The 24,162-nt window shown below is 41.4% G+C and overlaps 1 protein-coding gene across 1 annotated transcript in view; it reads left to right on the forward strand.

The window, feature by feature from the left end:
- The window catches only part of LOC142749241 (neuron navigator 3-like), a 131,683-nt gene that overhangs the window by 19,425 nt on the left and 88,096 nt on the right, over window positions 1-24,162 (forward strand). The window contains exons 5-8 of the mRNA XM_075857000.1: window positions 14,865-14,997; window positions 16,567-16,813; window positions 17,235-17,925; window positions 19,821-20,312. Of these exons, the coding sequence (XP_075713115.1) occupies window positions 14,865-14,997; window positions 16,567-16,813; window positions 17,235-17,925; window positions 19,821-20,312 (1,563 nt within the window). The remainder of the gene's footprint in view (window positions 1-14,864; window positions 14,998-16,566; window positions 16,814-17,234; window positions 17,926-19,820; window positions 20,313-24,162) is intronic.

The raw sequence follows: 24,162 nt of genomic DNA on the forward strand, positions 1-24,162 counted from the left end.
GGCTTTACTGACTACGCTCCTGCTCTGAATTTGGTACCTCGTACACTCCTGGTTTGACTCGGCTCATTCACTACTCTTGTTGCTCACGGTGTTGCCGTGGGCAACTGCCCCATTTCCCTTAGCTTCTGTGTACCCTTGTCTGTTTGTCTGTTGTGCACGTATTGAGCATAGGGACCGTCGCCCAGTTGTACGCCGTCGCCTAGGACGGGTCGTGCAAGTAGGCAGGGACTGAGTGGCGGGTAGATTAGGGCTCACCTGTCTGTCTCCCTACCCCGTCATTACATAATACATGACGTGTTTCATGCCTCCCTCCTGAAACGCTGCTCCCCGTCCTTGGCTACCTCGAGGAAACCTCCGGTCCCTGTTCTCACCCCTGAAGGGGTAGAATTCGAGGTGGCCAAGATTGTGGACAGCAGGATGATCCAAGGCTCCCTCCAGTACCTGGTCCATTGGAGAGGATACGGGCTTGAGGAGAGGACTTGGGTACCCGCCCGGGATGTTCACGCTGGGGTATTGCTCAGGAGGTTCCATCTTCGGTTCTCCAATAAGCCAGGTCCACCTAGGAAGGGTCCAGTGGCCCCTCATAAAAGCAGGGGAACTGTAAAGGATTTGCCAGACACAGCTTCTGTGTCGACGCCCGTGGTTAATCAGTCTACATCTGCTCCTAGGTCTGATAGAGTGACTCGATCTGCTACCACTCAGGCTGGTAGGCTGAGGAGTGGGAGAACCTATCACAGCCTGGCCAGACGGCGCTAGCTCCCGCCCTCGGTCTATTTATACCTTCATTTCCTGCTCCTCCTTTGCCTGTGATTCTGTCTTGTTTCCTGGCTCTGCTGTTCCTGCTAGTACTATTGACCTCTGCTTCAAATTGACCCTGGCTTTACTGACTACGCTCCTGCTCTGCGTTTGGTACCTCGTACACTCCTGGTTTGACTCGGCTCGTTCACTACTCTTGTTGCTCATGGTGTTGCCGTGGGCAACTGCCCCATTTCCGTTAGTTTCTGTGTACCCTTGTCTGTTTGTCTGTTGTGCACGTATTGAGCATAGGGACCGTCGCCCAGTTGTACCCCGTCGCCTAGGACGGGTCGTGCAAGTAGGCAGGGACTGAGTGGCGGGTAGATTAGGGCTCACCTGTCTGTCTCCCTACCCCGTCATTACACCTCCATAATTCTTAAATGGAAGAAGTTTGGAACAATCTGGGCTCTTCCTAGAGCTGGCTGCCCCACCAAATAAGTAATCGGGGAGAAGGGCCTTGGTAAGAGAGGTGACCAAGAACCCAATTGTCTCTAAAGATCCTGTGTGCAGATGAGAGAAGCTTCCAGAAGGTCAACCATCACTGCTCATCACCTGTTGTGGAGGTGTTTTTCAGTGACTCGAACAGGGAGACTGGTCAGGGTTGAGGGAAAGATGAATGGAGCACAGTACAGAGATATTCTTAATGAAAACCTGATTCAGAGTGGTTTGGACCTCAGACTTGGATAAGGTTCACCTTCCAACAAGACAATGACCCTTAGCATACAGACAAGACAACACAGGAGCAGTATAGGGACAACTCTGTGAATGTCCTTGAGTGGCCCAGCCGGAGTCCTGACTTGGACCGGAAAGACCTGAAAATGGCTGTCCACCGACGGTCCCCATCCAACCTGACAGAGCTTGTGAGTATCTGCAGTGAATAATGGCAGAAAATCCCCAAATCCAAGTGTGCAAACCTTGAGGCATAGTACCCAAGAAGACTGGAGGCTGTTATCGCTGCCAAAGGTGCTTTAACTAAGTACAGAGTAAAGGGTGTGAATACTTATGTCAATGCTTTATTTCAGTTTTTCCTTTTTCAATAAATTAGCAGAGATTACTAACATTTTGTTTTCACTTTGTCATTATGGGGTATTGAGTGCAGAATGATGGGGAAAACTTGAATTGTTTTATTTTAGCACAAGGCCTCAACATAACAAAATATGAAAAAGTTGAAAGGGTCTGAAGACTTTCCGAATGCATTGTATATATACTAGGAATTGCTGGGGAAAGAAATGTCAGCTTTCTATATTTGCACAATGGTAATGAAATATTTGAAAATGCTCTTAAAGAGGCTCTGTCACCAGATTCTCAAACCTCTATCTCCTATTGCATGTGATCGGCGCTGCAATATAGATAACAGCAGCGTTTTTTTTTGTTTTTTTAAAACGTTCATTTTTGGCCAAGTTATGAGCTATTTTATATATATGCAAATGAGCTTTGAAATGGACAACTGGGCGTTTTTTTTCCGTTATGTCCAACTGGGCGTGTATTGTCAGGTCAGGATCCTGTTTTTTTAAAATGCTGCTGGGGAACCCACTCGATCCACTATATAAGGCTGCGCCTCCATCCTCTTCTGCCCCAGTCACTTATTCCCAAGCACTGTAAACTTTCAGATTGGTTGCGCTGTGAATATTCGGAGAACGTGATTGGTTTATGTGCAGGGTAATGAACATACAGACAAGCAGTAGAAGACTGAATTCAATGAAATGCTCAGCCCTTAGTCAGTCTTCTACTGCTTGTCTGTATGTTCATTACCCTGCACATAAACCAATCACGTTCTCCGAATATTCACAGCGCAACCAATCTGAAAGTTTACAGTGCTTGGGAATAAGTGACTGGGGCAGAAGAGGATGGAGGCGCAGCCTTATATAGTGGATCGAGCGGGTTCCCCAGCAGCATTTAAAAAAAACAGGATCCTGACCTGTCCACAGAGTTTAAGGCAGCCTGTATAAACGTTTAAAATATTGTGAGACCGCTATCAGATGTCTCGTACGCACCATTACATTAAACGAACAGCTGAATATCAGCTGAATATCAGCTGACAGGCACTTTCTAAACTTGATGTTACTAATTCAGGCAACTCGTACCCCTGAGGACGCTCCCCTACATGGTGCAGAAACGCGTTGGGAGTGTGCCTGCTAACTAATCTGTGGCAATCAGATCTTATCAATATTTGCCAAGCATTCTGAGCTGGTTTATGTGACAATTCACACTAGACATTTCAGGCATCAATGAATGGGTGCGTGCTGATTGTCTCTTTTTTCACATACAATTCAGTGTGCTTTCTTGATCTGGTTGGCAACGCCTGTACCTGGATCTTTTGGCACTCTGTGCCCTACCAATTTTAATAATTTTGACAATAAACAATATTTTAAACGTTTATACAGGCAGAATATTCACACTTTAGTTAATTAAACGTATACCTTATACTGTTACTTCTTCAGAGTTTAAGGCAGCACAGAGTATTTCAGGAGATGAGCGTGCAGATCTTGTGCGGGCTGGTGACTTGCCAATCATGTGAAGGTGTTATTGAGGACAGGAGTGGAGGAGAGGTAACAGGCTGAGAGCTACGTAATGGTAAGAGCAGAGTTCACAGCAGCTCAGAATATTTCAGGAGAGGAGCGTGCAGATGTTGAGGAGTGTATGACGCTGACTGGTCACTGATTGGTCAGCGTCATACACATAAACACGCCCAGTTAAAAACACAATACACGCCCAGTTGGACATAACGGAAAAAAACGCCCAGTTGTCCATTTCAAACCTCATTTGCATATATATATATAAAACAGCTCATAACTTGGCCAAAAATGAACGTTTTTAAAAAAACAAAAAAAAACGCTGCTGTTATCTACATTGCAGCGCCGATCACATGCAATAGGAGATAGGGATTTGAGAATCTGGTGACAGAGCCTCTTTAAAGCCTCTTGACTACACAGGTTGGCAATGATGTCATTTCTCTTATGCCATGTTCTTATTAAGAAACATATACTGAGTTGAAAGCTGTTCTTATTAGCTGGGATAATGAGGCTTTATTACATCTTGGCTGGGAAAACGTTGCTTCCTTATACTGTGGTTGATTAAGAAAACAATTTCTTTTGGACACCAGAACAAGATAATTTGTTCAATCTGTTTTGTATCTGCAATAGTGTCTAGGCCATTTATCATGTTTCCAGTAGCATTGAAAGGAGTCATTCTTGTATTCTGGGTGCAGTCAGTGAGATTAGACTCAGTTATTGGGTTCTCGTTGAAATAGTGTTTTGGGTTTTTATGGATTGTCATAAGACTCGAAGAAGTTTATTTACTATGCCTGTGTGATAGACCTATTTCATGTACACTACCATTTGTTTCTGTAAATATTTCATGGGGCCTATAATAGAAAGCAGATTTGTGTCACGAAGCAGCTTCATATTTCTAGCTTTCTAATTATTCATTTCAATCACATAATCATTAGAGAAGAGCAAGAATAATTCCTTCAGCTCTATTTGTTGTTAACTTAAGCTGTAACAGGGGAAGAGCCTGACCACAATAAAGGATTTCCCAACAATCCAATCTAATGATCTCCTATATCTGGGTCTTTTCCCATGCACGAGTATTCATGTTTGATGTGATGTCCAAGGTTTTAGTGTGTTGTTTTTTTTGTGAATATATATCTTAGATGACTAGGTTACATACAATGTGTGTGGTGGTGATATGTTTGGATAGAGTCAGTGTTTCATCTACAAAATCAAAAGGAGAATTTACAGTGGGATGACAAAATAAACAGATGTAGTTTTTGTAAAATATTTAGGAACTATGTGCTTTTTCCGCTCAAAAATATTTAAAGGATTTTTAATCTAAATGACAAAATTATTAATATGAATGATATCTCTACAGTATCCAGAATTCTAGGAATAAAGCAGAAAAAATCCACAAAACTGTCTGTCAGTATTGTGAAAACATGTTTTCACAATACTCTGTCACGAGATGTCTATGCTATATGTGTCTATGTGTGGCTACCCAGTGGTTGTGATGGGGATTGCAGCCTGTCAAGGGTTTTGCTAACACTATCACGATATTGTACTGAATTTGTTTCATGAGAGTTTGGAGCCCTTTACCAAATTCAGGCAAAAGTTAGGGAGGACATCTATCTATCTATCTATCTATCTATCTATCTATCTATCTATCTATCTATCTATCTATCTATCTATCTATCTATCTATCTATCTATCTATCTATCTATCTATCTATCTATCTATCTATCTATCTATCTATCTATCTATCATCTACAGTGGAGGAAATAAGTATTTGATCCCTTGCTGATTTTGTAAGTTTGTCCACTGTCAAAGTCATGAACAGTCTAGAATTTTTAGGCTAGGTTAATTTTACCAGTGAGAGATAGATTATATTAAAAAAAAATAAGAAAATCACATTGTCAAAATTATATATATTTATTTGCAATGTGCACAGAGAAATAAGTATTTGATCCCCTACCAACCATTAAGAGTTCAGCCTCCTCCAGACCAGTTACACGCTCCAAATCAACTTGGTGCCTGCATTAAAGACAGCTCTTAAATGGTCACCTGTATAAAAGACTCCTGTCCACAGACTCAATTAATCAGTCTGACTCTAACCTCTACAACATGGGCAAGACCAAAGAGCTTTCTAAGGATGTCAGGGACAAGATCATAGACCTGCACAAGGCTGGAATGGGCTACAAAACCATAAGTAAGACGCTGGGTGAGAAGGAGACAACTGTTGGTGCAATAGTAAGAAAATGGAAGACATACAAAATGACTGTCAATCGACATCGATCTGGGGCTCCATGCAAAATCTCACCTCGTGGGGTATCCTTGATCCTGAGGAAGGTGAGAGCTCAGCCGAAAACTACACGGGGGGAACTTGTTAATGATCTCAAGGCAGCTGGGACCAAAGTCACCAAGAAAACCATTGGTAACACATTACGCCGTAATGGATTAAAATCTTGCAGTGCCCGCAAGGTCCCCCTGCTCAAGAAGGCACATGTACAGGCCCGTCTGAAGTTTGCAAATGAACATCTGGATGATTCTGAGAGTGATTGGGAGAAGGTGCTGTGGTCAGATGAGACTAAAATTGAGCTCTTTGGCATTAACTCAATTCGCTGTTTTTGGAGGAAGAGAAATGCTGCCTATGACGCAAAGAACACCATCCCCACTGTCAAGCATGGAGGTGGAAACATTATATTTTGGGGGTGTTTCTCTGCTAAGGGCACAGAACTACTTCACCGCATCAATGGGAGAATGGATGGAGCCATGTACTGTCAAATCCTGAGTGACAACCTCCTTCCCTCCACCAGGACATTAAAAATGGCTCGTGGCTGGGTCTTCCAGCACGACAATGACCCGAAACATACAGCCAAGGCAACAAAGGAGTGGCTCAAAAAGAAGCACATTAAGGTCATGGAGTGGCCTAGCCAGTCTCCAGACCTTAATCCCATCGAAAACTTATGAAGGGAGCTGAAGATCCGAGTTGCCAAGCGACAGCCTCGAAATCTTAATGATTTACAGATGATCTGCAAAGAGGAGTGGGCCAAAATTCCATCTAACGTGTGCAAACCTCATCATCAACTACTAAAAATGTCTGACTGCTGTGCGTGCCAACAAGGGTTTTGCCACCAAGTATTAAGTCTTGTTTGCCAAAGGGATCAAATACTTATTTCTCTGTGCACAATGCAAATAAATATATATAATTTTGACAATGTGATTTTTTTTTATATTTTTTTATATAATCTATCTCTCACTGGTAAAATTAACCTAGCCTAAAAAATTCTAGACTGTTCATGTCTTTGACAGTGGGCAAACTTACAAAATCAGCAAGGGATCAAATACTTATTTCCTTCACTCTATCTATCTATCTATCTATCTATCTATCTATCTATCTATCTATCTATCTATCTATCTATCTATCTATCTATCTATCTATCTATCTATCTATCTATCTATCTATCTATCTATCTATCTATCTATCTACCTTTCTTTCTTTCTTTCCAAGATATGAGTATAGGAACACCAATACTTATTTCCCCTTCGCCTGTGAAGCTAATTGGGTCTAAATTAAAATGTAGCATATGCTCGGATTTGTGAATTGAGCAGTTCAGTATTTCTGTATTCCTGCTTAACCTCTTTAATATGGAACAAGATAAAAGTCCATATGAAAGGTTAGCTAAACATTATCTCTGGATCTAAAGAGCAGCTGGAAATACTTTTGTTTTGTCTATATATCAGCTAGCAAATGAGAGTGAATTGTGGGTGAACTATATCTGTTGGGTACACAAATACTAGATGTAAAATGTATATTTACATCTGTGCACTGTAGATGAAAAGTAAATATTTATAAATACTATGAGTGCTCTATTTACATTGTATCTGTGTAAAATAAGTTGCAATTAAGTAGATTACTATGTTTGGCTATAATTCAGAAATATGTATAATGTGTAACTCTTTTTCAAAGGAAAATAAATTAAATGGTTATAAACTGATGCACTTTTAAAAATGCTATTCCATTCCAGATGGAAGGAAAAATACCTATTAATAACAAGCAATGGCTATAAAAAAAAAAAATCAGAACTATGTATATGCCGTACTTTGCATTGCTTATCTTGTACTGATCCTGTTACAGCTTGTTTTTTAGCCCAGTGCTGCATTTACAATTCTAATGGTTGTCATTGGAAATGGTCAACAAACAGATGATCCTTTCCAAGTAACAACTTAGATGAGGACCTACACTGCATTTGGACAATTGTGCTGGCACACGTGGCTAAATTTCTGCCGGATCCAACAATTGGGTTGTGTAGATTGCCAGAAATGATGACCAGGAACAACTCCTAGTGATTCTAATAATCTTCTAATTTAGATTTTATTATAATAAGGATAATACAATTATAAAGGATAATACCCTTAAAGTGTAGGAGTATTTGTAGAATAGCAATTCTAGTAATGTTGCTACTCTTATTGTTCAATAAATTCATGTGACCTGGGCCCTCGCCTAATGAAAAAGCTAGTCTACAATGTGTTTTCATTTAAGTTGTATGCTTTCTTTATGCTCTTGTTATACATTTCTACCTAAATATTTTATTATTTAAAGTTTTGCGGAAGATGATGGCACCATATAAAGGAATCTAATAATAATTATGAAAGGTTTTAGGAATTGATCAACAGATGTCCATTTAATGGGAACTGTATAAATCTATCTTCAGTAAGCTCCCTCTAGTCTCTAGTAGCTGCAGTCAGCCAGATCTTTATTGGTTAACTATATAGCTTTAAAGCAGGGGTCTCAAACTCGGCCGGGTAAATGGGCCACATATAGAAAAAAATGTGAAGTTGACGGTCCGCATTACTTTCAAAATTGATACATTACAAAATTATTGTTAATTAATTAGTTATTTGAACTACTACAACACTATATTACTATAATACTACATTACTATAACAATACTACATTACTATAATAATAGCGCTAGGTTTAAACTTACCGGAAATTTGCAAGATTTCTCCTCGTGCTTATTTCAACAATCCAGTTTTACAGTTTACGTGTCGCTAAATGCAGTCCGGCAGCTCAGTTGACAGTGTTTGACAGACACACAAATGTCAAAATTAGGCAGCACCTTTTTAGATTGTGCCACAGAGCCCTCTATAGATACTGCCACAGTGCCTTCTGTAGATGCTGCCACAGTGCCCCCTGTAGATGCTGCCACAGTGCCTTCTGTAGAAACTGCCACAGTGCCCTCTGTAGATGCCGACACAGTGCCCTCTGTAGATACTGCCACAGTGCCCTCTGTAGATACTGCCACAGTGCCCTCTGTAGCTAATACCACAGTGCCCTCTATAGATAATGCCACAGTGCCCTCTGTAGATAATGCCACAGTGCCCTCTGTAGATAATGCCACAGTGTCCTCTGTAGATAATGCCACAGTGCCCTCTGTAGATAATGCCACAGTTCCCTCTGTAGATAATGCCACAGTGCCCCCTGTAGATAATGCCACAGTGCCCTCTGTAGATAATGCCACAGTGTCCTCTGTAGATAATGCCACAGTGCCCTCTGTAGATAATGCCACAGTTCCCTCTGTAGATAATGCCACAGTGCCCCCTGTAGATAATGCCACAGTCCCCCCAGTAGATAATGCCACAGTGTCCTCTGTAGATAATGCCACAGAGCCCTCTGTAGATAATGCCACAATGCCATCTGTAGATAATGCCACATTGCCCTCCGTAGATGCTGCCACAGTGCCCTCCGTAGATGCTGCCACAGTGCCTTCTGTAGATGCTGCCACAGTGCCCTCTGTAGATGCTCCCACAGTGCCCTCTGCAGATGCTGCCACAGTGCCCTCTGCAGATGCTGCCACAGTGCCCTCTGCAGATGCTGCCACAGTGCCCTCTGCAGATGCTGCCACAGTGCCCTCTGCAGATGCTGCCATAGTGCCCTCTGCAGATGCTGCCACAGTGCCCTCTGCAGATGCTGCCACAGTGCCCTCTGCAGATCCTGCCACAGTGCCCTCTGTAGATGCAGCCACGGTGCCCTCTGTAGATGCTGCCACGGTGCCCTCTGTAGATGCTGCCACGGTGCCCTCTGTAGATGCTGTTACAGTGTCCTCTGTAGATAATGCCACCCACACCCCTTGTAGATAGTGCCACAGACACCCCCAGTAGATAGCTCCATTGGTGCTCCCTCTAGGAGTGGAATCCCCAGCCAGAGCGTTGCCGAAGCTTTGGCCAGGGATTCCTTTGCTGGAGGAGCCCCTGATGTCACTGTTCACACATAGTGAAGTCAAGGGATCCTCCTGGACCGGAATGGGATGTCAGGGGCAACCCCAGAGCCCATGTCCCAGAGCGTAGCACTAGTATAGGCTCTGCTCCGGAACTCTGGGGAAGCAACTGACATCAGTGTCCATATATGGACAGTGATGTCAGGGGCTTGCCCAGAGCTGGAGTCCCGGAGCCGAGACGCTTTTAGCACCCTGCCTGGGATTCTAGCTCTGCTTCTGATATCACTGTTCATATATGGACAGAGATGTCAGGGGCAACTCCAGAGCTGGAGTCCCGGGCAGAGCGCTACTAGTGCTCCTACTGGGACTCCAGCTGTGCTCCTGACATCACTGTCCAGCTCTGGGGAAGCCCTAAACATCACTGTTCATATGAGGACAGCGATGTCAGGGGATTCCAGAGTCCCGGAGCAGAGCCTATGCTAGCGCTCTGCCCGAGACTCCGCTCTGGGGAAGACCCTGTCAAAACTGTCCATATATGGACAGCGATATCTGGGAATTCCACCGAGTCCCGGAGCAGAACCTATACTATCGCTCTCCCTGGGACTCTGGCTCTGGGGAAGCCCCAGACATCACGTGTCCATTCATGGACAGCGATGTCAGGGGATTCCACAGAGTCCCGGAGCAGAGCCTATGCTAGCGCTCTGCCTGGGACTCCGCTCTGGTGAAGACCCTGACAAAACTATCCATATATGGACAGAGATGTCAGGGATTTCCATGGAATCCCGGAGCAGAACCTATGCTAGCGCTCTGCTTGGGACTCCGCTCTGGGGAAGACCCTGACAAAACTATCCATATATGGACAGAGATGTCAGGGATTTCCACGGAATCCCGGAGCAGAACCTATGCTAGCGCTCTGCTTGGGACTCCGCTCTGGGGAAGACCCTGACATCGCGTGTCCATTCATGGACAGCGATGTCAGGGATTTCACAGAGTACCGGAGCAGAGCTAATACTAGTGGCACTGTGTCCCGCGGGCCGCAGATGACAGCCTCAGGGGCCGCATGCTTGAGACCCCTGCTCTAAAGGAAACAGGATTTGAAGCTCTGAAAGATATATTATGAACAGGGCTGGCCTTAGGTTGGATGGCGCCCTGTGTGGGATTCTCTATTGCTGCCCTCCACAAAACAAAAAAAATAATTAACCACATTAATAGACACGCACACACTGAAACATATATACTGTGTGTACATACATAGAGGCACATATTTAGACATACAGGCAAATAAACATACATATATATATATATATATATATATATATATATATATACCGACACACACACACACACACACTAGGCATGTACTTAGACACATAATAGGTCGTATACAAATACATATAGCTAAATATATAGAAATACAGACCCATATATACCCACACAGGCACATATATACACAGTACAGATAGGGCAGCAGATGTTACCTGCAGTCCTATGTAACACCACAGATCACACAGTGATAAGTTGATGGACATGTGTCTTTTTTCAACCGTGCTAACTATGCAACTATGTAACTTTCTGAGTACAGATAATGTAGTAGTGTTAGGCTGTGTTCACATCCCCGTTGCCCTTCCATTGAGGGGTTGCGTTGGAGGTTTCTGTCGGAGGTTTCCGTCGGGTTAACCCCTCAACAGAAAGGCAAACGGAAACTTAAGTTTCCGTTTCCCTCCACATTGATATCAATAGTGACGGAAACGTTGCTAAAGGTTTCCATTTGTCACCGTTGTGACAGGGTTCCGTCGTTTTAACAGAATCAATAGCGCAGTCGAGTGCAGCATGTAATGGGCAGACAAACACTGTCTCACTTGAAATAATTTTTCTAACTTCCTCCGTTATTTACATATCGGTGCCGTTATATTTGGCGCCTGATATGTAAATAAGCCCCTGAACTGTCAATGGGGAGTTTCTATCTAACTAAATGGCAAGGGGGGCGTGATGTCTTCGCTCTGACACTGTCCAAGCCGCCATAGACAGTTCCGGGGCAGCTTGCGCTTTGTTCTCTCCCATGAGAACACACACAGACTGAGAGAGCGCTCTCTGCAGAACCACCAGTCTGTGTTCTCACGGGAGGGTACACAGTGCAAGCCGCTCTGACACTGTCCGTAGCTGATTGGACAGTGTCAGAGCGAAGAGATCACGCCCCCTTGCCATTTAGTTAGATAGAAATGCCCCATTGACAGTTCAGGGGCTTATTTACAGTGTTTGTGCAGCCCTGTCTATTACATGCTGCACATGTATATGCGGGTGAATGGTTCTTTTTAAATAAATCTGAGCTACTGAAATTTGGTCCTAATGGGGATTTATATACTTCAGATCACAACTATTTCTTTGGAATCCTATGTCACATTCACTGTGATAAATAAATGGCATATAATAAAGTGTGCAGCAGAATTCTTTCTCTGTAACAATATATGAAATACTTTTTATGCCATGTGTACTGAATAAATGGTGAGATAGGATCCTCCCTGAAGGTGAAAATAAAGATGAGTGAAACTGACAATGAATGGTTGCAATAACACTTTTTAAGGAGATTAATTGACTGTATTTACTATTGTGAATTCCAGCATAAACACTATCTTAACCAGGAATGTAATACATTACTATGGGTCCCTATGGCTAAACTCTGAAGGGGCCCCACTCCACCATGACTACCATCAGCAACAAGTGAACATATGATATGAAAAGCTTATTATTTTGGTCTTGTTGCTTCTTTCCTGGCCTCCTCCCTGGGATCTGTAGTTACTTAGATAATTATTATGGACCGGTCTATACCATAATGTCTATAACAAGCTCAGATTAAATTATTAATAATAAAGGACTCTATGCCAAGCCGTTTGAGGCTCATTGGTTAGCACTACTAGTTTTGCAGCACTAGGCTCAAAATGTGACCAGGGATAACATCTGAAGGAAGTATGAATGTTCTCCTCATATTTGTATGGGTTTTCTTAGGGTACTCCACTTTCTGAATACAAACTAATAGACAGGGTTGTACAACTGGTATTGCAATAAGGGATCCGCCCACAAGTTTGAAAATGGGGAACCGCCTGCCGAACAACCGCAATGGGCGATATCATTTTACTTTTGGGAAAGAAAAAGGCCCCATTATGTCACAGTGTCCATTTCTTTCTCAAAAATAAACTATATGGCCCTGAGTGAGCAGAGAGCCCACTCCTTTTTCTCCTCTCCAACTCACATCTGTATAACGTACATACTGCTTGTCAGCAGACTTCTAGGAGCCAGAAAGAAGGAGCAAAACAGTAAGTAACTTTAGGAGATAGGTTAGGAAGGTACTGCACGTTCTGCACAGGTAGCAGGTACATTGCAATGATCTTTCTTTATATGTGTCACTCCTACTCCCCTACTGAGTTCCTGTCAAACTATTGTCTCACCTACCTCCCCCTTGCTCCTTTACAGAACCATCTGCCCCTCCACAGACCGCTTTCCTATTACCCCATCACATCCTCCTCATAGCGCCCTGCAACTTTGTGTCTCCTCTACCCCTCCCCACCACAGAGCCCTAATTCTATGTGTCCCCCTCTCCTTCAGAGTCCTACCACTTAGTGTGTCCCTTCCCCCGAAAGAGTTCCTGCCCACCTATTGTCTCCTCTTAGGTCCTCCACAGGGCTCCTGCCAGGCCTGCATCTCTCCCTGACCCCCACCGCCTCTGATACATTTTGTTCCCTCAACCCCCCTCACCACAGAGATCTGCCACTTTGTGTTCCCTTAACCCTCCCCCGCAGAGCCCTGTTACCTATTGTCTCCCCCTTGCTCCTCAAAACAGCTTCTGCCCATCCACAGTCTCGCCTTTGCCCCCGAAAAGAGTGCATGCCAGGTTGCATCTCCCCTCCGTAATTCGTTGGCTGTTTGGGGCCCAGAAATTCCTGATGGTGGCCTTTCTGATAGGTCAATTGACTTTCTATGGAATTGGTCCTATATTAGTATAAATAGTATATGCTGGTGCTGTATAAATAATGTATACTGCTCATTATTTGCCTATGACTGTACTTTGCATTTATCTTATATAGGTATCTATCTGTGCAAATGTACTATGCTTAGCACCTGCCTAAGAACATTGATTTATGCACTTTAGCTCTTTGTGGGATCTTTTGACCAGTTTAACATCTGGGGGGCCAGGCTGCTTTTATGTTCGGATTCCATCTCTTTATGAGGGTTCATGTCTTTTTACTGTGTATAGTTGTTATGTGTTTTTTCTGTGTCTAATTGACTGAAATAAAGATTGTTTGTCATTTTGCAAGTACTTGGTCGTGACTTGTTTCTTTTTCTGGTTTATTATATTAGTCACTGGGACCACTGGTACAATTTGGGGCATTGCTCGGTTTGCTACAATGGGACACTGTACAAAACCATCTCTGAGAGATAAATGGGAATCATAGAAACAAGGAAACTGCTTCAGGCGTTCTTTATGTGAATCATATGATCTGCCATGACCTTAGCATGTAGCAGGGATCATTTTGGTACAAGCAATTAGAAACTGTCAAGAAAAATGTTTTCGGGAAATATAAATAAACAATATTGTGTAATAGTATACTGTGTATTTTATTAAAGGCCATTTATAGACATTTAATTTATCATGTTTTACGCTTTCATGCTTACTTTTTACCTACGTCTGAGTGATGGATTCCATTTCCTCTTCAGCTCTCTAATTTGTCAGCTAGATGGATGTTATCTCATTTCAGGAGACCTTGACAACAAAACAAATGGTTGTTGAACATTTTCAAAGGATTTGATGAATGTAGGCAATTTAGAAATTTTCTTAGAGGTGATCAGGTTTTTATTCTATATTTCAATCTTGAATGTATGAATTAGTGTATAAAGTGAACTGGTGATGTGCCGCTGCGGGAGAATGTACCGCATGATTGAGGTCCAATTGAGACTCCCATTATCAAAAACCTCTTTGTCACATCAGTTTTATGTAGAGAATCACGTATATTCCTTGTTTTTTGTATGAAGGTAATTTCACAGCTGGTAAACTACCGTGGTAAACAACACGTCTTTCAAGGACATCCGGCGTGTGGTTGCCAAGGGATAGAAATGGCCACAAATTCTGCAACACATGACAGATTTTTAAGTGTACTCTTTTTATGCATATTCTCCTTTATGTCACCGCTTCCAATTTCTTATTCTTTATGTCAGACATGGCACGTGACGGTGACTCTTGTTTTTTTGGTATTGTTAACAGTTATTTCTAGTGATGGTTGTGGGGATGTGATCGAGTACTTTGGTAATACAAAGTGACAGCTTTGCTGTAGTACAGCGCTGACTGCATGTACTTTCTTTATAGCTGGGATGACAGCAGTTCTGCAAGCAGTGGCCTTAGTGACACACTTGATAACCTCAGCACTGATGACCTGAATACGTCCTCTATTGGTTCCTATTCCAATGCAGTTTCTCCTAGGAAAACAAATCAAACATCGGTAAGTGATGTCCCATAACTCATGATTCCATTATACTTGGTCGTACTCTGTGTGTTCTTAAAGTGACAGTTTACAATATACTAAAGAATTGTAATGGACCACTAAACACTAAAATTAAAGTGATGCTGTATGAAGCATGAAGGTAAAATACATACTCTAATACAGTGTTTTATCACAAGTTTTTAAAAAGTAAGTTAAATAGAATAACGGATGAAGGACTTCCATCTAGATAGATGTACTCTGTATAAGTAAATAGGTTATTTCTTCTAAAGGGCCTCTTTCTTGTTAGTGCAGATATACCATACATAGATTGTGTATCTGTTAGGGTATGTGCACACACACTAATTACGTCCGTAATTGACGGACGTATTTCGGCCGCAAGTCCCGGACCGAACACAGTGCAGGGAGCCGGGCTCCTAGCACCATACTTATGTACGATGCTAGGAGTCCCTGCCTCGCTGCAGGACAACTGTCCCGTACTGTAATCATGTTTTCAGTACGGGACAGTAGTTCCACGGAGAGGCAGGGACTCCTAGCATCGTACATAAGTATGATGCTAGGAGCCCGGCTCCCTGCACTGTGTTCGGTCCGGGACTTGCGGCCGAAATACGTCCGTCAATTACGGACGTAATTAGTGTGTGTGCACATACCCTTATTCATACCACCCTCCTTAGCTCTTATTGATAAAAAATAAAATACTATTTCTGTAAAATGTGTACACAACTTGGGAGAAATGGCCTTATTTCCTCAGTCAGCACAGCAGTTTAGAACTTGAGTTGGAATAGAAGAGTTAGGGCCCATGTACATGTCTATATTACATATACATGTTGTGTGTATTCATTACAAAGTGGCAATAGCCAGCTATATGCCCATATTGTGCTGTATTATGGAGGTATGCCCCCTAGAAGTGTACCTACGGGTCTATAATATGGAACTATAGGCACTTGTGTGTCGCCATCCAGACTCTGTGCACACGGCTTCTACTGAACCAAACAAATAAAATAAAGAATAAAATAGCAACTTAATTGCATCTCTATTCTTTCTACCATCATACACAAGTCCAGTGTGGTTTATGTTGCTTGGAAATAAATATACATGTTTTTCTGATATTCTTAATTCTAGTTATTATTGAGCATTATCCTTGTATTGTAAATTGTATGGCACTTTATAGCTTGGGTTTTAATTTTATGTACAAATATAGTTCTCTGTTTTGGGAACTTTGCAGGCCTAGCCATAGTGTAACATATACAGTATGTAGCGGATGATGCTGAATTAAATATGCTAGAAATAGTGACATCTGCTGGACATATAGAGTAGACTCACAAACATAAAAGTGTCCAAAAATATACTTGAATAAAAATGAAATGTCTGCTGTTTCTCGTTACTGTATATTCACTTTTACACAAAAAAAATTATGATTATTTAAAATAGATATTTTAGAGCCTTCCAAAAAGGCTGCACATTGGCACGAGGCCATATCCTTTTAACATTTGGATTTTTTTCAATCATTTGCTACTTCAGAATAAAAGGTAAGTCCATATAACTATAGATATGTTTTATATACTGCAGATGAAGACAGAAGTTGAGAAGACTTGGTGCAATGATGAGCTGAAGAAACAAGATGATGAATATGACATCAGTATAGAGAGTGGTAAATGGAAAGGACTTTCATCTGGGCTGTCCGATGACTCGGAAAAAGGAGGGCAAAAGTCTTTATCCATCTCTCAGACTGGGTCATGGAGGCGAGGAATGACTGCCCAAATAGGAACTACATCGTCTAGGCACAAATCTGGAAGCAGCTCAATAAAGACGCCAGGTATGAAAACTTAAAATAAAAAAAACGATGACCGTTTTTCTATTTCATATTTTCTTTATTTAAAAAGTCCCTGCAATTTGATATTACTGAGCCATAGATTACCTGTGTGCCCAGTATGGTGCCTCCGTACATCACCGTGTTAAGGAGATATTCTTAATATTAATATTCATCCAATCAACATTCATATGGAATCTGACAGAAAAACCTTCTGTATGCTTCTGTATGAAATCCGAGGCATATGGAAATACAGTTGGGCCCTATAGACCTTTATGGCCGCCATATTACGGCTCCATACTACTTGTTTTATGGAGCCCTAATACTGTAGTGTGCATCAGCCCTAATGGTAATTGAAATTTTTTATGATATTTTTACTAATTTTCCTAACTTTACTTTTGTGAATTCCTTCTTATTGTGCCGATAGGAAAAACAGATGATGTAAAAGCTTCTGAAAAGGTAAAAACACCACTTAAAGGTGGCCCAATACAGCGCTCCCCCTCAGACGCAGGGAAAAGCAGTGGGGATGAAGGTAAAAAGCCACCTTCTGGAATTGCACGACCAACCGCCACTGGGTCATTCGGCTTTAAGAAGGCTGGAGTTAGTTCCCCTAGCATAACTGGAAGTGGGGCTACTATTACTAGCGGATCGGCTACACTTGGGAAAATGCCCAAGTCATCAGGAATTGGGGGAAAAGGTGATGGAAGGAAGACAAGTCTTGATGGTTCCCAAAATCAAGATGATGGAGTGTTGCTATCCAACTCTAAAGCCACGCATCAGTATCGCAGCTTACCTCGTCCTTCTAAATCCAGTACTAGTGGTATCCCAGGAAGAGGAGGACATAGATCAAGTACAAGTAGCATTGACTCAAATGTCAGCAGCAAATCAGCCGGTGCAGCGGGCACTAAACTACGTGAACCTTCAAAAATCTCAGAGCGCTCCAGCCCTGTGAATATCAATCAAACCGACAAGGACAAGGAAAAAGTGTCAGACTCCGAAAGTGTCTCTTTATCAAGTTCTCCTAAATCAAGTCCAACATCAGCCAGTGCCTGCGGTACTCAAGGTCTGAGGCAGCCAGGATCAAAATACCCCGATATCGCTTCTCCAACATTCCGAAGGTGAGGCCATGTTTCCTGGTGATATGTATCTTCTGCATCCAGGGATTTTACATAGGGCTGCAGGTAAAGTCATGACATTGAGGCTTATGTATGGAGTTTTGAAGAAAATAGAAGCGGAATGAATATATCAGAAAATATGGCGGACAGTTATTCGATATTATAAGACGTAATTAGGTATGAAAATATGTGTAGCAGTTGTGATTGATAAAATAGAGGTGTAATTGTATGGCAACCTAGAGATGTTCTACAGACTTTCCACCAGTTCAGGATGCAAAACAAAACCCTATAAAATTAGAGATACTGTATACGTGTGTGTGTGTCTGTGTGTGTGTGTGTCTGTGTGTGTGTGTGTGTGTCTGTGTGTGTGTGTGTGTGTGTGTGTGTGTGTGTGTGTTTGTCTGTGTGTGTATGTGGTGGGGTTGGGGGGGGGGGTTAATAGTAAGGGTCCTCAAGGGTCCTACATTCATACAACTTGGAGCTTGTATGAATGTAGCACAATACATTAACAATGATAAAGTCCCAACAACCTGCATGGCAATACATTATATACAGTAGAAAATAAACTTTGATGATTAAAAAACACTATCCAATAAATGATCCTGTTACAACAAATTAATTATTACTAAGTAGAGGAAGAAAAAAAGATTTTAAAAAAAATCCTGCTTTCAGTGAAAAGGCTATATGTCATTTTGTAATGATAATTCATATCCTTCAGAGAGAAGTTTTAGATACATATATTTAATAAGAGAACAGGTATCAACAGATTTATGATTAGATACACTTGTTTTTATTACCGCTTTAATCTTGCACAATAGCTCCTAATCTTTTACAAATGTCCATGTTTTATTTTTATGAAAGCTTAAACAAAGTAGTGTTGTCCACTTTTATTATTACAGAACTTGTGGATACAAATTTTGAAATAGCAGTTTTACAGATCTCACTGTAAAAATTATTTATATGGAGTGTGTGATTATCGCCCTCTTGTGGACAAAATAGATATTTCAGTCTAATTTTGTTTATGGAGTATAATAAAATTGTTCTACTTTTCTTGCCACTGTTTGATAGGATACTGATATTTAATAATGATAAGATATTTTTATTTAAGTACCTTTATAGTCCAGCAGTACATGTGACCTCATCACAGATCCACTTCATCTACTAGATTTGGCACTGCATTCATATAGCCTCAGATCTGCTGCTAATAAGCCGAGTTCTGTACAATGTATGAATAGGGGATGGAGGTAATGTAACCTGAGCTGCATTGTTTGTATGATACAAGGGTCAGTGGAAATAAAGACTGCAACATTTTCAGTACTAAAAAAATGAGAATAGGTTAATTTATTTGTATTAGCATGGCCACTTATAGACAATACAAAAAAAATCTTTAATCACCGAACACGCCTTTAAATGTTAGTGTAGATGGCATAAATGTGATAATCACACAGGTACACGTCTCATTACAAGATAGCGCTCTGATGTACTGTATGTAATGAGTCGTGCACCTGTGTATCATCACATGACCAGGGCAGAGAAGATTCTCATTCAATGACTGCAAGCAGAGATCTTAATAAGCATGGGGAATTGATACACAAAAATGGCAGAACTTTTAATTATACAATGAATAAGACATCATTTGAATGAGTCTTTAAAAATCCCATTCAACACTGTTAAATCTTCCTACGTCGTGGGAGCATACCCTTCCTGTAATGCGTTATAGGCTGTTACCTGCCGAGTAGTTATTTTCTAATGTCTCTAAGTCAATCAACCATGTCATTGTAGCTGCTGAGATAAAGCGATGATCCATCTAGTCCATAAATAATTTATAAGCTCTTGACCTTCAGAATTAAAAGACTGTGTCATAATAAATCTATAACATTGTTCTAATATTTTTGCAGATTATTTGGTACAAAAGCAGGAAATAAACCCTCTTCTTCCGTCAGTGGTGATTCCGTGAAGTCTACGTCCGTCATGTCCAGCCCCAGCAACACATCCTTGGCCAGACAAGTCAGTTTGGATTCTCCATCATCTGGCACAGGTAGCATGGGAAGCGCTGGAGGACAGAGTGGAGGCAGCAGCCCCTTGTTCAGCAAAGCCAATGAATTAACCCCTGATGTTATGAGTTTAGGACATTCCTTGGCCTCCAGCCCAGCTTCAGTTCATTCGTTTACATCGGGTGGCCAAGTGTGGACAACAAATTTGAGCAGCTCATCTGCTGGAAGTAAAGATACTCCTAGTTACCAATCTATGACTAGTCTTCATACCAGCTCAGAGTCCATTGATTTACCTCTCAGCCATCATGGATCACTATCTGGATTGACAACATGCACACAAGAACTACAAAGCATGCTTATGCGGACTGGTAGTGTGAGATCAACCCTGTCAGAAAGGTGAGGATTTACCACTAAGAATTGTTGTCAATATTTACTCATGTCATTACATTATGTATATATTTATGTCCTGTTGCTTACTGCCTCCAACATATTCCGCAGCGCTGTACAAGGATTTTCACCACTCACATCAGCCCCTAAATTAGACGTTCAATCTCATTTTCCTATGTAAGAAATACGCACCACGGTCAATTTCATAGGAAGTCAACCAACCTATCTGTATGTGTTAGGAGTGTGGGGGGAAACCTGCGCAAGCACAGGAGAACATACAAACTTCATGCAGATGTTGTCCTATGTGGGATTCGAACCTAGGACCCAAGTGTTAAGCACTGAGCCACCGTGCTGCCCATATACAAGGATTTTATTCACATCAAACACACGCACATGCAAACATAAAGCCAAAATGAATGTAATCATCTGTAAGTACAGTCATATTTTGAAATGATGAACCTACAATAGGAAAAAGTTTGCATTACTACAAGTCTACCAGGGATCCAATATATAATATATAAACCTACAATGTCCCAAAGGTAACTTCCATTACTCCAATCATCGCAACAATGTTGTTTAATTGTATCAAAAATACTTTATTGAAAATACAAGACATAGTTGACCCAGATTTTAAAAACACCCGTAAAACAAAAAAGGACAGTATGTGTGTGTCCAGAGCATAAAGGTGTGTTCACACGTAGTGTAAACACCGCAGATTTTCCACAGCGGATTTCATTGTGGAAAACCCGCAGCTTAATACAATAGCAGCAAAGTGGATGAGATTTCAACAAATCTCATCCACACGCTGTGTAAAAAAATCCACAGAAAAACGGTTCATAAATTGCCATACGGTGCAATTTTTTAATCTGAAGAATATCGATTTACGTTGCAGAAACGCTGGTTTTGTGTTGCGGATTTTCCCCATTGAATTCAATGAGGAAGTAGAACCCACAACAAATAGCAGATGTAGCAATTTTTGCGGCGGAAAAGCTGACATTCCACCACAAAAATCGCAACTGAGAAACACAAAGAAAATTCTATACTTGCCTAGATCTCTCTGCTCCTGCGTCTAGCCCAACCTCTAGGAATGACATTTTATCCCATGTGACTGCTGCAGCCAACCACAGGCTGCAGAAGTTACATGAGATGAAACGTCATCCCAGGAGGCCGGGCTGCAGGATGTCAGAGGGACACGTCGCTATGGCTACAGGTAAGTATAGACTTTTTTTTTACGTGCTGTTTTCCACAGCGACATTCCGGCCGACGAAAAACTGCACCACAATTTAGTGCGCTTTTTTGGCCTTCTGGCGTCCAGGGCAGATACGCTGTATACTTTTACGCAGCATATCTGCCCTGTGTGAACATACCCTTAGGGTGTGTTCACACTGACTTTTTCCAGGCATATTTTAAGTGTATTTTGGAGCACAAAATTATTGCATTATGCTCTGAAACATGCCTTGAAACGCCTGCAAACAGTTTACCATTGTTTTCATTGGTTAAAAGCTAGGTAGTGCATATGAGGCGTGATTTTAAGCCGTTTTTGAAGTAGAGTCTGAACATTTCCTATGGACATTGAGAAAATCACTTTGAAGAAACACTTCAAGTCTGTCTCAAAAACGCCTTGTTTTGAAAGAATGTTTCCTCTTGAAAACAGCCTCGCATTTTTCTGTACAGAAGCTGTGTGAACATACCTTTAGTATGGAACCTTTAAAGAATTACAACATTTCCATATATTGCAAGTCCTATGGGTAATATTTACTGTACAATGTCGTGAACATTGTGGTGCAATACCAACTTGTCACCCAAAACTTAGAACCGCAAAATAATACCCACCGTATGCCATCACAAAACCGTGGGCTGCAACAATAATTCAAACCGCAGGGGGTATTAGTTTGCGGTTCTAAGTTTTTGCCGCATGTTGGTATTGTAGCATGATGCTCACATTGTAAATATTATAGTTTAATGTTAACCCCTTAATGACCAGACATGAAAAGGCCTTAATAGCCAGCTAATTTTTTTCCGCTCTTTTATGTGGGAGATATATCTTTTTTTTTTTTAATCGTCACAGTTTGGGGGCACCAATAAAATACTGTGTAATTAATATATAATATATCATTTTTTTGGTGACGTGACTATAGAAAGGAGTGATTTTCTCCATTGTTTTTTTATGTTTATTTTTTTAGACACTACATAACATGTTAAATACATTTCTCAGGTTATTATGGTCATGTCGATACTTAATAAGTGTACTATAGGTTTTTTTGCTTTTATTTATTATATGCACAATGGTATTTTTTATTTTTTTTTAACTACCTTTTTTTTGGGTGGGACGGGACTATTTTTAATAAGGTTTTTGTATTAATTTTTTTATTATATCCTTTTTGATCCTATGCAGGGATTACCATTTTATTTTAAATATATAATATATTAGCATATTCCTGAATGCTAGTACATTATACTCATATGACATAGGCTGCTATTAGGCGATGCCTTAATAGCAGGTTTACTAAACAGACAGTCTTTCTTGGTCCTTCCTTGGTCCCCAGGGCTGACCGCAGAGAGGTTCCTCAATCTTCGATTGGGTCACCGGGAAACCCATGACTCGAATGATGGGTTTAGTCCCCTTTGATCACACCACAAAAACGGATTGCGGCGATCAAATGTTTAAATGGCCAGGATCGGAGTTTCCTCCCATCCCGGCTGTAATCAAAGGGCTGCTCTAAGGACAGCAGCCGCTAGTAACAGCTACATTGGAAATTTTTGCCATTTTAGTTCTGGGGCATTATTTAGTACTGTATCTGTCTCACAACAAAAATAAGTACGATTTTATTTATTTTCTGTTTTGTGCTCTGGTGTGGTTATCCAGTGGTGTTTTACTTTATTCTAAATCATCCAGTGGAAATTAAACACATAGAAATGTCTCAACACGTTAATTGTTGGATGAGACAATTATAGTGGGTTCACACATCTTACCTATATTTTAGTCTTTCTACCTTTTTGAGGAGTACTGAAATGGACACTAACATTTCAAACAACTTATTCTAATTTAATAGTATACCTGATATATTTCAACTTTGTAATTTATTTACTGTTAAAATGTAGTTGTTTTATCCATGAAAATTCTGTCTGAAGTTACTGCCACTAGGTGTCTCTCTGCCTGTAATCTGCTGTTTACCCCATGTTGTCAAGCAAAGTTTGGCTCTAGTTTCAGAGAAGAGGAGAAGGACTGCAGGAAGTGGGGAGGGGGGGGGTGTCTTTTCACTGCCTGCCCATAGAAGTCTATTAAGAGGGGAGCAGGGAAAGAGACATACACACTGCCCATACAAGTCTATGGAGATTGGAGGGGGGAGCAGGAGGAGGGAGAGAGACCCACATAGACACGCTGCCCATAGACGTCTATGGAGAGGGGACGGGGAGCAGGTGGAGAGAGCAGGAGATAGAGACAAAGACACACTGAATATGGAGAGGGAAGAAGGAAGGAGAGTAAGCCAGACACAGACATGCTGCCCATAAAAGTCTATAGAGAGGGGAGGGGAAGCAGGAGTAGAGTGAGAAAGATACACACATACGAGCTGCAGCTTCCTGGTAAGTGTTTAATCACACTCCAGTGCTGGATTCTCAACTTTACTGCTCATTCCTGCTGTATAATGTACTCCATGCTGCTGCAGCAGCTACATATATGTGATAGATAGAGATAGAAGAGCAGGATTTTCCTCTTCTATGTGTGCAATGTATAAAAGACATGATAGCAGGTAGACTCTGCCCAGTAGCACAGAGAAAACTGACAGTTAAAGATAGAGTTACTTAGGAAGAAAGGGTGGTTGGATCCAGCGTTGGAGGAAATAAAAGGAATCTTTTT

This window comes from Rhinoderma darwinii, chromosome 3 (genome assembly GCF_050947455.1).
Source record: "Rhinoderma darwinii isolate aRhiDar2 chromosome 3, aRhiDar2.hap1, whole genome shotgun sequence".
NCBI classification, from domain to species: domain Eukaryota; kingdom Metazoa; phylum Chordata; class Amphibia; order Anura; family Rhinodermatidae; genus Rhinoderma; species Rhinoderma darwinii.